This window comes from Saccopteryx leptura, chromosome 4 (genome assembly GCF_036850995.1).
Source record: "Saccopteryx leptura isolate mSacLep1 chromosome 4, mSacLep1_pri_phased_curated, whole genome shotgun sequence".
Classification (NCBI taxonomy): Eukaryota; Metazoa; Chordata; class Mammalia; order Chiroptera; family Emballonuridae; genus Saccopteryx; species Saccopteryx leptura.
Window position 1 is genome coordinate 211,700,543 of NC_089506.1, and position 15,883 is coordinate 211,716,425.

At 43.9% G+C, this 15,883-nt stretch overlaps 1 protein-coding gene across 1 annotated transcript in view; it reads left to right on the forward strand.

The window, feature by feature from the left end:
- Window positions 1-12,630, forward strand: part of ADCY9 (adenylate cyclase 9) — a 157,125-nt gene extending 144,495 nt beyond the window's left edge. The window contains exon 11 of the mRNA XM_066382709.1: window positions 4,223-12,630. Within this exon, the coding sequence (XP_066238806.1) occupies window positions 4,223-5,414 (1,192 nt within the window). The 3' untranslated portion in view covers window positions 5,415-12,630. The remainder of the gene's footprint in view (window positions 1-4,222) is intronic.
- The last annotated feature ends 3,253 nt before the right edge of the window (window positions 12,631-15,883 follow it).

The window sequence follows — 15,883 nt, forward strand, 5'->3', positions numbered from 1 at the left end:
AATTCAGCATATGGTAAAGGTTGCATACCCAACAATATCTATCACAATGATTGATAACATTGAAAATTCATCAGCCACCTCAGTTGTCAATAAAAAAGCAATAAATTAATTATGATAAACATACTCAAATTTTACAGCTATTAAAATGCAGGAACATGGGAAATGCCTGTGATTTTTATTTTTATTTATTTTGTGACATTACATATGCTCTGTAACAGTAGCTAGATAATTTATTGTATGTATACGAAAAATGTAAACTGTAATAATTACAATCTAGTAATGAGTGATGACACTTTTTTATTTCTGCAATTAAAATATTAAATATCTGGATATCTAGACCTTGGAAGGAGAATTAAAGTAACTATGGAACAAAGGCAGAATTCAAATGTATTTCTGTGTATGATTACAACTATAGTATTTGAAAGCAAAACACCCCATTAAATTTAATTTCAAAATAAGAAAGTTAAAATAAAAGAAACAACAAAAAGCAAAACACTTAGCAGATTTTGTAAGTTAACTTTTTATTGACATATAACATATACAAAGAAAATGATCCAGATTATAAGAATACAGCTCAATGAATTTTCACAAGTGAGCATACCCACTTAACTACCACTAAGACCCAAGAAAAAGAGAACATTACCAGGACCCCAGAAGCCTCTTCGTCTCCCCTCTTAGTGATCCTCCCACCCTGCACCCTAGATTTTATTTTTAGGTGAGAGGCGGGGAAGGCAACCCCGTCTGGGACCAATGCTCACAACCGAGCTGTAGCGCTTGAGGGTGACGCACTTGGCCCAGCCGAGCTATCCTCAGTGCCTGGGCCGATGCTCGGACCACTGGCTGCAGGAGGGGAAGAGGGAGGGGGAGAGAAACGGATGGTCATTTCTCATGTGTGCCCTGACCGAGAATCAATCCCGGGATGTCCCCACGCTAGGCTGAAGCTCTATCCACTGAGCCATCGGCCAGGGCCCTAGGCATAATAGACTTTTAAATAGCAGTGAAATACACCCAAATGTTAACAAATCCCGTGTTTAGCTGGTTAGAACACAAGTGACTTTTGTTTTCTATTTTTCTCTGTGTTTTAATCATTTTTCATTATATATTTTTCATGAATTATGCTATATTTTATTCCAACTTTCATTTATGATTTAATGTCCAACTATTAAGTCATAAATTGACTCTTGAACTTAGGAATAGGGTCATCACCTTTGCTGGTTCTGTAGTAGAACAAGATATATGGGCTATCGATTGGAAGTGGTTCTTCCACCTGTGTGTCATAGGTCCCTTTTGTCGCAGGGCAGCCCCTTGGGTACTCACTGTAAATCTGTATGTTAGGACTCTTCCTTCTGAGCAGAGGTAAAAGCAAAGCCTGCAGTCTGTTCCTCCCCTAAGAGTCCACATTGTGCTGCTTCCCTCCTCTGTCCGAAGGGAGCTGGCCTGTGCCTGTCACAGAGTTAGGGCACACTGCTGGCTTTGGCCACAGCACAGCGTGAAAAGTGACAAAACCTGTGGGCCAATTGAGAAAACCTAGACACACCACCCATTTCTACCACAGGGGTGTGCAGTGCCTGGTTGTGCTGTTAATAGGACATTAAGCCTTGGTGATGTCTACTCATTAAGGGGGCTGTTCCTTTGTGTCACCAACTTGAGAAACAGAAAGGTCCTAACCCTTACACACAGAGAAGGTTTACTTTCTCTTCTTCCTACTCTACAGCCAACCAGAGGTTCGAGGGGCTAGATATAATAAACATGTTTTAGTCATTTTAAATAAATAGTTATTTTGTTTAGTACTTGAGATTCATAATATACTGCTCACAAAAATTAGGGGATATTTTATTGCTTCATGTTTATTTTGAAATATCCCTTAATTTTTGTGAGCAGTATATATATTGCCATTTGTTTAAATGACAGTTAGCAAAATAAATGAGTGAAGTGTGGTGTGTCTTACCATAGAGTCCTGTTTTGGTTCCTTGTTCACAGGCAGTGAGTCATAGAACCTGTATCAGGGATCCCCAAACCATCCCAGGTTAGATAACTAGCTAGGGTGACTCAGGATTCAGCACACAGCCGTACTCACGGCTGTGGTTTATTACAGCGAAAGGACACAAAGCAGAATCAGCAGAGAAAAGGCACATGAGGTGGAGTTCGGAGGAAACCAGGCGCCAGCTTTGAAGAGTCCGCTCCCAGTGGAGTTGTACAGGACACACTCAGTTCCTCCAGCAATGAACTGTGACAGTGCGTGTGATAGGTTGTCCACCAGGGAAGCCCTTTAGAGACTCAGTGCCCAGGGTTTCATTAGAGGCTGGTCACATAGGCACCCCTTCCTATCATGTACCAAAATTGTAGGCTTTCAGAAGGAGGGCTGGTACTCAGCAGACAGCGAGTTGTTTGTACAGTCTGGGCCTGGTGACCCCCTCTTATCAAGAAAGGTGGCCACCTTACCATCCCCAAGTTCTCTGAAGCCAGCCTCAGGCACCTGTGCCAGAAGGCCATTGTACAGATAGCAGCCTCTGATCTCTGCATTCACTTCTTTCTGTAGAGGGTCTTAGGCAGTAGTGACTCAGCAATACCCTAGCCTTTCTTCAGTTTACACATGAGGAGATCGAGACCGGGAAAGATGGTGTGACTTGCCCAACGTTCTAAGACTCTGCAGTGGTCCAGCCAGGACACGGCCCAGGTGTCATCATTCTAAGCCCAGGGATTTTGTGACACGCTTCATAGAGGGCTGTGGTGGCCATTTTGGTCAATTTCATTATTATTATTTTTCTTTAAGTTATAGGTAACAGTAAAACCCATTAAACACTTGGAGTAAAGAATTCAGTTTCTGTGCCATGGAGCTATCTAAACCGAGGACTCATCCGTTTTATATATAATTATATTTATATAATGACTCAGCCCATTGTTACATATAACCTGGTAGCCCACTTGGTACACTTTAGAATTAAATCAGAGTACAAACTTTATCTGAACAGAACAATCACAGTGTGTGAAGCAGATGGTCACTTCTTCTGTGTGCCCTGGCTGGGAATAGAACCAGGACATGCACATGCCAGGCTGATGCTCTACCACTGAGCAAACCAGCCAGGGCCCACATTTTATACTCTTTTAAAAATGTTGAAATTGTCTTACGTGACTTTGGCAAAATAGATCTTACTCAAGGGTGAGGGGAATGGTATTTTGCCCAACATTTATACAGGCAAAGAGTAGAAAACTTAGAAAAATTCTTTGTAAATTGGATTAGAAATAAAAAATGTGGCCCTGGCTGATTTGCTCAGTGGATAGAGCATCTGCCTGGCATATGGACATCTCGGGTTCAATTCCTGGTCAGGGCACACAGGAGAAGTGACCATCTGCTTCTTCACCCCCTCCTTCTCTCTCTCTTCTCCTCCTGCAGCCAGTGGCTCAATTAGTTTGAGTGTGACCCCAGGCACTAAGGATAGCTCTGTTGGAGTGCATCAGCCTTAGGTGCTAAAAATAGCTCAGTACTCAAGCACTGGTCTGAGATGCGGTTGCCTAGTGGACCCTGGTTGGGGCACACGTAGGAGTCTGCCTCACTATGTACCCTCCTCTCACCTAAAAAAAAAGGAATCTAAAAAGCGAATATATCAATATATCAGAGAACGTTAAATTTCTTGAGTAAGATAATGGTATGGTTATATAGCAAGATGTCCTTTCTTATAGGAAATATGTACTGAAGTATTCAGGACTGAAGTGTTGTAATATCTGCAGCTTACTTTCAGAATGATCAGCAACAAGTGTGTGTGTGTGTGTGTGTGTGTGTGTGTGTGTGTGTGTGTTGGCAGAAAGAAAAAGCAAAGTGGCAAAATGTTAACTGTTGAATCCAGGAGATGGATGTGTGAAGGTTTGTTTTGCTAGTCTCTTAACTTTTCTGTAAGGTTGACATTTTTCAAAATAAAATGTTGGGGGGAAAGGAGAGATCTTTTAAACACCAAAGAGCTAAAGCTTTTGAAAAACAAAGCAGTTTCAAAGCACTTATTAAATCAGTTACGGAAGTCGGTCTTTGTCTCTCCACGTGTTTAGCCAGCCAACTAAATAGAAATGGGTGGCTTTGCAGCTGCAGGTTGTCAAAGGTTTGAACTCAACAAAATTTTATGCAGGCTGCTGGTTAGCTGGGCTGTTTCAGAACATGGAAGTGCTGAGAGTGACCTTTTCTTTAAAGGAAGCATTTAAGAAGGGATGTCTTTCTCTCTTTCCTCTCCAGTTCCGAGAGGAATCCATGTAATAGTTCATTGCTGCATCACAGCCGGACACCAGCCAGCCTGATTGGCCAGGAGGTGATTCTCGTCTTTTTTCTCCTGCTCTTGTTGGTCTGGTTCCTGAACCGAGAATTCGAAGTCAGCTACCGCCTTCACTACCACGGGGACGTAGAGGCAGACCTGCACCGCACCAAGATCCAGAGCATGAGGGACCAAGCTGACTGGCTGCTAAGGAACATCATCCCCTACCATGTGGCCGAGCAGCTGAAGGTTTCCCAGACCTACTCCAAGAACCATGACAACGGGGGAGTCATCTTTGCTAGCATTGTCAACTTCAGTGAGTTCTATGAGGAGAACTATGAGGGAGGCAAGGAGTGCTACCGGGTCCTCAATGAGCTGATTGGGGACTTCGACGAGCTGCTGAGCAAGCCAGACTACAGCAGCATTGAGAAGATTAAGACCATTGGGGCCACATACATGGCCGCATCGGGGCTGAATGCCACACAGTGCCAGGATGGCAGCCACCCGCAGGAGCACCTGCAGATCCTGTTTGAGTTTGCCAAGGAGATGATGCGGGTGGTGGATGACTTTAACAACAACATGCTGTGGTTCAACTTCAAGCTCAGAGTTGGCTTCAACCACGGACCCCTGACGGCAGGGGTCATTGGCACTACCAAGTTGCTGTACGACATCTGGGGAGACACCGTCAACATCGCCAGCAGGATGGACACCACGGGAGTGGAGTGCCGCATCCAGGTGAGTGAAGAAAGCTACCGTGTCCTCAGCAAGATGGGCTATGATTTTGACTACAGGGGCACGGTGAATGTCAAGGGCAAAGGTCAGATGAAGACATACCTTTACCCAAAGTGCACAGACAATGGGATCGTGCCACAGCACCAGCTGTCCATCTCCCCGGACATCCGAGTGCAGGTGGATGGCAGCATTGGACGGTCGCCCACAGACGAGATTGCCAACCTGGTGCCTTCTGTACAGAACTTGGACAAGATATCTCTGGGTTCTGAGAACAACACACAGGCCAAGGACACTTACTTGTCTTCTAAGAGACCTTGGAAAGAGCCTGTCAAAGCCGAAGAAAGGTGTCGATTTGGCAAAGCCATAGAGAAAAGTGAATGTGAAGATGTGGGGATGGAAGAAGCCAATGAACTCACCAAGCTCAATGTCTCAAAGAGTGTGTGACGCAGCGCCTGAACGCTGCTCGCGGTGCTCTGTCCATCACAACACAATAATATTTGTATTTGGCTGTTGTGTGTTCCAAGCACCACAGGTTCCATCCCAGGTGTGGTGTCATGTGGTCATTACAGCCCTAACCTCTGTGTGGATCACAGTTATTCAGGGTTCGTTTTCATCCATTTCTTTCCTTTTTCTGCCCCCGGAACCCTCTCCCTTTGGTATAACCGTCCAGCAGCATGGAGAACAAGTGCCTTCAGGGGCCGGCTGTGGCCTCGGCGTCTAGGAAAAGAGGCCACAGGTGGAGGTCATGGTATTGAGTATTGTTGAACTCTTAAGACAAAAACCATGGTTAAGTAATCATTTTTATTGCTTTTTCTCATGAGATACCTTTATTTTGCTAATACAATGTTTTTGAGGTTTGTTTTTTTCTATATACATAATAGTGTTTTCCAGCAACCTGACCTTTTTATGTAAACACATACACGCACACGCACTTGATTTATGAATCTGAGATCAAGTGCCGGTAACTCACTGAGAGAGGGTACCAAGGGGTGCGTGGGCTGAGAGCAGCAGTCGGCCGGGACAGCCTGGCACCCCTCTCTCCCTGCACCTTCCAGAGCACCTGGACCCTCGTGGGCTGTGGGTGTCCTGCTCCCCACACCTCCACTGCAGGCCGGGATTCCAGATGCTAACCGGAAACAAAGCTTGTGAACCCAGCCCTCAGGTATTTAAAAGCCGTTTTTATTCTGTCCTTGTGCCAAGGAGTCTTCCAGCGAGGAGTGAAGGGATTTGTCTTTGAGGCTGACTTGTCTGAGAGGGAAATGAAAATAAATGTCTAAGGGTTGCATTTATTTATTTATTTATTTATCTATCAGGAAATGTGTTTTCAGGGAGGGGATGCCAAGTCGTTCTGGTGAAGGGCAAGAAATAGCCTCCGGGGATCTGCCAAAGGCACCAGCAGAGGATAAGGAGTTGTCTCTTAGTGCTTTAGCCACTTTGGGCCACCTCCGCCACCCGGGGGGCAGAGATCAGAGAGGCTGTCCACCACTGTTCTTTAAACTGGCACCACGTCTGCCCTGCATGGTGCTGCAGGGCTCAGATGAGAACAGGGCTGGGTGTGGAGCAGGAGGTCTGGACGGAGCCTGGGGCGCAGGCAGTGCAGGCCTGTCTCGGCCTTCACACACGCAAGGGGTTTCTCCATCCTTCCCATGCTCGACCTGACCTGAACAGGACCTGTGGGTGGCAGGATTGGGTCTGGTGGGCAAATGCCAGCTTTCTCTAGACAGAGTTCTTGGCCTGTATGTTGGGACAGAATCGTTTGGATGCACATGAGATGTTAAACTGGGGCAATGTAGAAAACCTAGGAAATTTACTTCTGTGCCCTTTGTTGCCAGTCCTCCTTGTAATTGTGTTTTGCCACGTGGAGTCTGAAGTTTATGTAGAACTGAACTCAGGCGATAGTTGCCTTGTCATGGTCACAGTTATTTTTAAGGTGACACTGGCAAAGAGCTCATGGGATAATTTGAGGACCAGCTCCTTCTCTGTTTAAGGTCTTCATGTTAAGGTCGACATGCCCTGTGCATTTGCTTTTCACTGGTAAATCTCTGTGTAACCTTCTCACCTGTGTTAATCCCCCTGTCACTCTTCCTCTCCAAATTCGTACAGAACCTGCCATTTCCAGCATCATGAAACATCGATTCTGATCAGCCATCTCCCCAAGGGGTATGCATGGGATGCACCGGGCTGTTCTGTAGCCAGGAGCTCGATGTCCTGAGGAACTGAGAGTATTCTCAGTAACTAAGATTTCCCTTCAGGTCTTACCTTCACTTTGTTCTTCCAATGCTGGAGAAAGGATGGTTGTGACAATACCTCTTCTAAAGAATGTATTCATATAAAATATTGCAGAATTTTTATTTTTATTTAAGAAAAACACTACCTGATGCTCTCCTTGTCTGTAGGGGTTGTGAGTGTGATTGGGCTTTCTTCCATCAGTATTACTGTGTGTTTCTCTCACTCCAGGCTCCATAGCTTTGGTAACACCTTAGGGGCTGCATGGTTGCCTGTGCAGTGTCTCTGCTGCACAGTTACCAGTGTCGGTTACCAGTGTCTCTGCTGTTCCGCTTGAAAAGTGCTCCACCAGGTTCATCTCTGCACACACTTCTTCCCTATCAAACTCCTTTTGTTCCTTCCCCTCCCACAAAGTGTTTATGATTCCCGACCCTGGGAACTCGAGAGGTGGCAAAACCGCAGGGAGGGAGACCATCTGGTGGTCTGGTTCAGCATTGTACAAACTGAATCCTTCGATGCTGGCTCACCCAGAGGTCAAAATTGTCTTTAAACAACACCCTGAGCCTCCCTAAATAACCAGTTCCGATGTTCTCACTGGTCCTTCCCTGTTGCCCGCTCTGAAGCATAGTCAACGCAAAACTGCAGAATCTCTGCAACGGAAATGCCGTGCATCTCGCCCACTTGGCATTGAACAGATAGTTGCTGAAGACAGATGGATTTCTAAGCAGCAGGTTTAAGCACTACTGACACGATGGATGCGTTCTCCAGAGTGGCAATACCTCTTTTGAACTTAGGGCAGGAAGCAATACTTCAGAATTGAATGTGTGTAAATAGTTGCTTTGAGTTGCAATTGCTATTTTTCTTGGACCCAGGTAACATTAAATTATATATATGTGTATACACACACACACACATATATATATGTGTATATATATATATAAAGAAGCACATAATTTTATCCAATGCAAATAAATGTAGAGCATCAGTTATTAAACCCTTAAGTAGCTTGAAGAGTCACACAGATTATGCAACACCTGCACATGACTCCATTAACACTGACTTCACTCATGGAGACACCTGCACATTTGCACATGACATTGAGAGCCAAAGGCCGCATGCTTCCCATTACGTGGGCTGTAATAATTTGTAGTTTCCAAAGATCTATCTGCGTTATCATTTCTAGATTTTTAAGGTAAACACTTTTTGATTGGTTGTTTCAGAAAATCCCATCATGCCTAGAATCTGAAATTAAATTAGCTAGTCCAACTTTTTGCTTTTTCCATCTTTCCTTTGCTCTACTCTTGGTAAATTGTTAATTCTAATAATTTCAAAATGCATCCACTGAAGAAATGGACATTAAAGTATTGTAAACTCTTAAGTATTTGATGCCTGGTATTTCCTCATTGTAAAGCTCACTGCCACTTCAGAGATTGGGGCACCCCTGTTTCCTTCAGCTTGTGGCTGAAATAGAAAGGTTTGCTGTTCTTTTGCATCATGACTTTGAAAACAAGGCAACTAAAAAAAGTTCTGTGAGTCCTGTGGGTTTTTTATGGACATACTTGCTACAGTTAACTTTGGTTGAGAAGTGTTTATTTTTACATGGAACTTAAAAAAATAATGAAAAGCAGGTTGCAAGACTAGTGTTGCTTGTGATGACATCCCTATTTTATTAGGCCTTCTAAATAGTTTTTCCTGCACTATCTTAAGGAATTGGCTGAGAAAATCAAGTAGGATTTCTGAAAAGATGTGCCAATGTGCCTCTCCCTTGCAGAGTTCCTGGGGATGCCCCTATCACGGGAGATCACAAACCCATCTCGGGATCTGAAGTCACTGAGCCTCTTCTCAGAAAAACACACATGCCGTTTATACCATCTTAGGGGTTTGCAACGCCTCCACATCTGGAGACAAACTGTAGGTCTGCTGGAGTTTAGAGCCTTTACCTATAAAGGGTTCATCTTGATGGGTCCAGTCTTTAAGAGCAATTAGCATGCACAACCCCTTTGTAGACTCAGTGAAGGGAGACAGAGATGTGGGCCCATCCATCCTTAGCAGCTTGCAGGAGTCAATCTTCTAGGTGATTCTCTGCTGGAACCTGGTCCAGTGAGGGCACTACTTGATGAGGGCATTCTTTCCTCCTGACGCTGTGCTATAGTCATTCCTACGAACCGTTCTAGAGGTTAGGGAATAATGGTCTTGGATGCACGCAAGGTCTTATGAGAGTGTGGGTCTCTCTAATAGAAACAACACCCATAATTTCTCAAACAGTCCAGAAAAGGTAGCCTCTAATTTTTATAGTCTCAGAACTTATCATTTGTGGTTTCTCTTTCGTCTAAAATCTCTTTCCTACGTGGTTGCTTTGTTCTGCTGTGGGAATCCGTCGTGGCCACCTGGAATAGGTCCCGAGTTCTAGGAAAAGGAAGCTAACTGGAGAAAGAGATAAATGAGAGGAAGTGATTTTTTAAAAGTACACACTTGCATACCATATACATGTAAATTTAAAATCTCCCCAAGTGTCTATACAGTTCCTTTGTAAAAATTGTTTTTTTTTTTAATAACATGACTCCAAAGAGTTGTTACTGTATATTAGAGTAATTTAAGTTTGGGGAATTCTCATATTCCTGCTGGGCCTGAAAGTCGGAAGGAGAAGTGAATTAAGCAATCATGTATTGAGCAATCTGAGTGTCTCCTGAAATCTGTCATCAACAGCATCTATTCTTAGCCTTTTTCTGAGTCACAAAGCCTTTGATAATTTGATGAAAGTTGTGGCTCTTTTCTCCAGGAAAAAAAAATGCATATAATAATAAGCCCTCTTAGTGTTGCATACAATTTCAGGAGTTCCTTGATCCAAATAAAATACCCTGGATTTGCAATAACTAAAGGAATAATGATTTTTAATTATAACTTATCTGCAGATCCGGTTTCTAAGCATTTCAGGACTCTCTGTTGGGAACTTGATTAAAAGTGTTAATGATGCTTATTTACATATGTGTTTCCAATCAAAATTATATTTTAGCATTTTATGTCTGAGCTGCCTAAATATATTTGAAGAGTCATCCAAAGAGCTTTCCAATATATAAATATAAAGTTAGTCAAATTCTTTCCAGCAGATAAGTAACATTGAGCCAATATTTACTGACAACTATGTGCCAAATAATGCCAAAGCTCCCTTTATTTGGGTTGTTAAATTTGCTGCAATGCTTGAGAATATTTGAGGAGCAGCTGTGATTAGAAACTGTGCTTTTAATGATGGTTCTACAGTTATGAATTCTACTAGTAAGCTGAAGGGAAAAGTTCAAGATACCTGGGGTCATATAGTGACATCCCTTTCCATATTGACATTTTAAAACAGTGGCTTCATAGTATCTTCTATAACCCATTAGAGATTAGTTTTGTGTTTATGGTCTTATGGATTGCTTAGTCTCTTACGAAAAAGCAACAGATGAGAAATGTTCAGAGGAAACAACTACACCAATATTGTGTTGGACCCTCCGTGCGAGAGGAGCCACTTCACATGCACTCATTAGATCATACCTGTTATTTTTAAGACAGCCCTCCCCTAATGGCAGCTCAGGTGCCAGCGTGAGGGTCTCAGAGCTGGATGGAACAAGGCACTGACTTGGACTGATTTGGCTAATGGCAGCCTTTCAGGAATACCCACCCAGTAAAGGGTGTTCTTGCTCTCTGAGAAGTGCGGTGGTTGGCAGTCTCTGCCAATCCCATCTCCACTCCATGCCCAGTTGTGAGGCGAGGCAGCCCAGCTTCTAGTGGTCTTCTGAAAGAGTTGCTCTTTCTCCGTCTTCCTGTGACCTATTTGATCTCAGAAAACAAAAGCCTTGCCTTCTAGGTTGAGAGGGTGAGGAACAGTATCAGAAAAGAGAAGGTATTTAGACACTTGTCCATGTGATTCTCGAGAAGGAAACAAAATGGGAAAGGGGAGTGATGCAGACTTGTCTACTCTGCTTGGACTCCCTTGGGCGTAGACATCCTACTGTGCCCAAGACAAACCTCAGTGGTTCACCATGCTCTTCCTTCCTAGGACCACCATCTCTCATTCTCCCCAGCTTCCCAGTGTCTGAGGTCTCCAGCACTGACCTCTGGATGTCTACTGACCTGAAGCCAGCCCTACCCGGCCCTGTCTCTGTGTCATGTATAGGTAGGCAGAAGTGAAACACCTTTTTCTATACAACAGATTTGAAAGCTCATGTTCAGAACCACTGCGTGGCTTGCCTAGGTTCAGCTCATTGTCCGTGATTTCCAGCTACACAGCCAGAAAACAGAGCATGCTGCAAATCCAAATGATCTAACTTCTTGGCCTCCCTCCTTTGCCAGGAAAGAGCAAAGAACCCAGGCAGTGGAACGGGACATTGTATATTTAAATGGTGAGATGGTGAGAGTAGACAGTAGTCAGCAAGTGACTGACAAGGTAAAATACATCTTCCCTTTTCTCTCTCTCTTTCTGTAAGACTGGCTACTTGAATTATGGGTTGGATATTTAAGTTATTATCTAGTGTATGCTTAGAATGGATAAGTTTTAAAATTATTCGAGTGTCCATGTGAACTTATGTCCATACGCTCACAAAGACCATCAGGGAAGAGAAGCAAAGTTGGCAGCATATTGGTGCCTTCAGAAAGATTACTGTAAAACAGATTATGTTGGTGTCCTGTACTACCTGCCAATTTAATAGCAATAGAGCATGTTCCTTTAACACAAAATTGTGTTTTTTTCTAATTATTTATTATACAATAAATTTTGTATTATGTATAATGTTAGGTCATTTAAAACCACCCTTATCATATATCTGTACATCTCCAGTGTTTCAGGGGCATATTAGAGAAAGGGGAAAAGAAAACTAAGTATCACTTGGCCATTTAACTTAAAATAGCATAGCACATAATTTGCCATTTCCACATCATTTGAGGGACCTTGGGTAAAAAACCCAACTGTTGACTATTTACAAAGGATAGAAAACACCAAGAGTTTACTTTTTAGAAGCAAGTTTTATGACATGGTGTGTTGGTGGGACTTTTCTTTGGTAATTTTGGTCTGCTAGAATGATGTCTCTTCTTCCTCAAGAATAAAGACGTCTGATGGTACCACATTTGGAATAGTCATTTAGCACAGAAGAATATGACTGAATTGTGTCCTTGTTCTCTTATTTATATTAATTGCATGACAAGCTGTATTTTCCAAGAATCTCTGTCAAGGACTTGTGTAGACTCCTCAAGATCCTCATCTACCATGATACCAGGAGAACGCTCAGATTTGTTTGTATAGATTTTTTTTAATATTGAAGAATGTTATTTATATGAACTTTCAGGAAATTAATACAATAAAGCTTAAGAAGATAAAGTAAAACTATTTTTAAAAAGAGGTTTGAAGCAGTTACCCAGATAACTTAGGGTAAAAACACCCTTTTTCCTAAAATATTGCAAATGGGGCAAAATTTATTGAATGAATTTATTGCAAGAATCACATGAATAGTGATTCAAATTCTTCAATTCATTTTTCTGACATGGCCAACACAGTGGGCTGCTCTGATCCTTTCAGAATCTTATTTCCAAATTCCTCATCTTCTTCAACTGTCCATTTTGTTGACAGAATTACAGTAGGTCAGACCTGCATGCTTTGAGAGAAAACCTAGTGTGATCTCGTGAACTAGCCATTCAACAGTCACCAGAACTCCAAGAGTCTATTCCTGACAGGTGGCTTCCATCACCACCGCAAACACAAGACCTCCGACATCTGTGCCCATAGCAACAGCCCCATGGATGACTTGGAGCAGGAGCTCTGCCAGTGGCTGCGTGAGTGACCAGGGTGCCCTGAGACTGCTTGACAGTGCGGAGGAGACTGCTCTTCCTCCAGTCCCTCTGAAGGGCAAGAAAGCAGCCTCTGAGCCCCAGTGTGGCACCAACCCTCCTGCTGCCTCTCCGGCTTGGTGAACTGCAGTGACCTCGTTCTGCTTGTGACACTTTTCCTGCTCTGCGCCTCATGCGCTGGCCCAGCCTGAGCTGCTCCACGCCCCTCATCATAAACTTTCACCAGGTCCTGGGCAAGCCTGTGGCAGCCACCATCCTTCAGAAAATTGTCTGCAAGCCCCTTCTGAGTTCAGCCCCAAACACTGCCAGAGTGGTGAGCTGGGCATTCTGGGCCTGACTCAGGCTTAGAAAGAGGATCTCCATCCCTCCACCCTGGGCTGGCCCAGCCTCAGTGACCCCGACTCAGGCCAGCACAGAACCCAGGGCCCCAGCCAATCCCACCAGTGGCCTGTGGTCTCCGAAGCTGTCTTTGGATGTGGGGGAGGGCAGGAACAGAGCAGAGGACCAGCTGGGAATGCCCAGAAAAGTAGATGTCAAGGAAGTGCAGTTCACCGACATTCAGTGCAGCAAGGTTCGGCTCCCAAGCAGCTCCTAGCCACCTCTGCGCCCCTCAAGTGCCACAGCTGCAGGCGCACACAAGCCATCAGGTGGGGCATGCCAGCAAGGCCTCTGGGTGCACCCTCTTCAAGCTACAGCATTAAACCGAAGCACCAATACAACACATGAGCACCGAATGAAAAACCCAAAGCCTTAACATCCTCTCAGAAATCCTGTGTCCGTTGCACGATTCGGAACAGACGGCATTCTAGGATTTAACTGTCCCTGAGATGATCCAGTTATTAAAAGCAACTTCCACTATCTCAAGCCATGCAGTTATCCTCATACCAAAACCGATTCTGTGATGCATGTGAGCGGCTGTGTAACATGACACGGTCACATCGCCCCATCCAGCTTTGTCCTCACAGATTTCCAGGGCAAGCTTTCATTGTTTATGGTGATGTATCACTGTGAAGGGGTAATGTGGTTTGTTCAAGCAGCTTTTTGACTTGTGAATGGTTGTATGTTCTGTCCTAAAACTGACATTCTTTCACACATGCGGACTGGGGCTTCCTTTGCATGGGCATTGCACCCTGCTCATCGTGATATATGGAAAGAAATCACAGAACATTTTAATAATCTTACCGTTCCAAAGCATGGATAGTCTTCTTTTTTTAATCGTCATGTTTCCTAGACACTGCTTGTGGTTTTTTCTTTCTTCCCTCCGACCTTCTACTCATCTACACTTTCCCACCTTCTCCACCGAGAGAGGAACTCAAAGTTCCCTTTCAGTTAAAGGGCAGGAGCCTAATTGTAAGTAAAAAAATAAGAAACTGCTTATGCTCTGTCAACAACCAAAACCAGGAAGAATTGTATCTGTGAAATATATCTCTCTATATAATATAGATAAAAGCACATTATCTTTCATTCATTACTACATGTAATCTATTGTATATTAAAATGTTGAACTGTATCAGAGAAAACTTTATGCTATAGACCAAGAAAAGTTGGGAAAATAATTCAAAATACAGTATAATGAACTCAAATGCTGTTGTTTATTTATTCTGGGCTTGGCACAACTTCAAGTAAAAATTGTGCCCAATATAAATTATTGATTAGAAAATTAATTTACCTGCAAGACTCTGAGACCTCTTTTTAACGCAGCACCAACTCATAGAGCCTATCGTGTCTGTGCACTGGGGAGCGCAGAGGGGTTGCAAGCTGTTCATTGCATTTTAATCCAGATGCAGGCATTTCATGGGGGAAGGTTGCTATAGCCCTCGATCTAGCCCGCCTTCCACTGGGCCTCCATCAGCTCCCCTTAGTTTGGGTAGAGGTGTCCAGAACACACAGTGTAGTTCAAGTTTTCAGGGCCTTGAGTGCCACTGTTGGTATTGGAAGGTTCAGTGGCCCCTTTCCTCAAGCAGGAACGTGTGCAGACAGGAAAATATAGAAAGAGAGCAAAGAAGCACTTCGCTGGGGGTCTCTCCCGGAGCAGAAAGGGAAAACTAAGCCTCTACATTGAGGAACGTGGATGGGATGCACTACTGTGTACTGTGTCGGGTGCCAGCTTCCACTGTGGTTTCAGTGGCCTTTGTCAACACTGAGCTCACAGACAGGCATGAACCAACACTTGTTTTCTTTGGACTGTTTCAAGCAAAAATAGAAGTAAAAGAGCTCATTTTCTTTCCAAAGATTTTTTTGGAGGGATCCAATAGTACAGATCCAAAGTATTTATTCACTGGCCCAGTTTTCCAATCATTGAAGACAGGAGTGTGCCTGCCAGTTCCCTGGACGTGAAACTGAGCCGACAAGCTTAGGTATCAGGAGTTAGAGAACACTCTACTCTCTCCACGTGTTTGGGCGAGATTTCCTGTATGGGCTGTTCCGGGGGTAGTTCCTCACTCCGAGTTTGACTTTTTTAGCTGGTGTTAGGAAAGCAGGTGTGTGAAGCTGGCTTGCAAACACAATACAAAGAGAAGCTCCACTCTTGGGAGGAGATTGGGCTTTTTTTTTTCTTTTTAATTCAGCCCAACTATCTAGAAAGAAGACCATTTGCTATCCTTGCCACTGAGTGATATACAGGGATGGTAAGACGTGCATATGCATAAATGTGCTGATGGCCACATTTTCTTTGTCTGTGAAGAAAACATTGTTCACCTTTTCTTTTTCTTCCAGTTATCAAGCTCAGGTGAAAATAAGAAAGCATCTCTTTAACTAGAATTATGCACTGGGAGGGACCACTTTGCAGCCCGGTGCCTCTCCTGAGACTGAGCTAGTCATCCAGGTGGCCCCTAGGACCTGTCCTGTGTGGTTGCAGACAAGGCATTCCT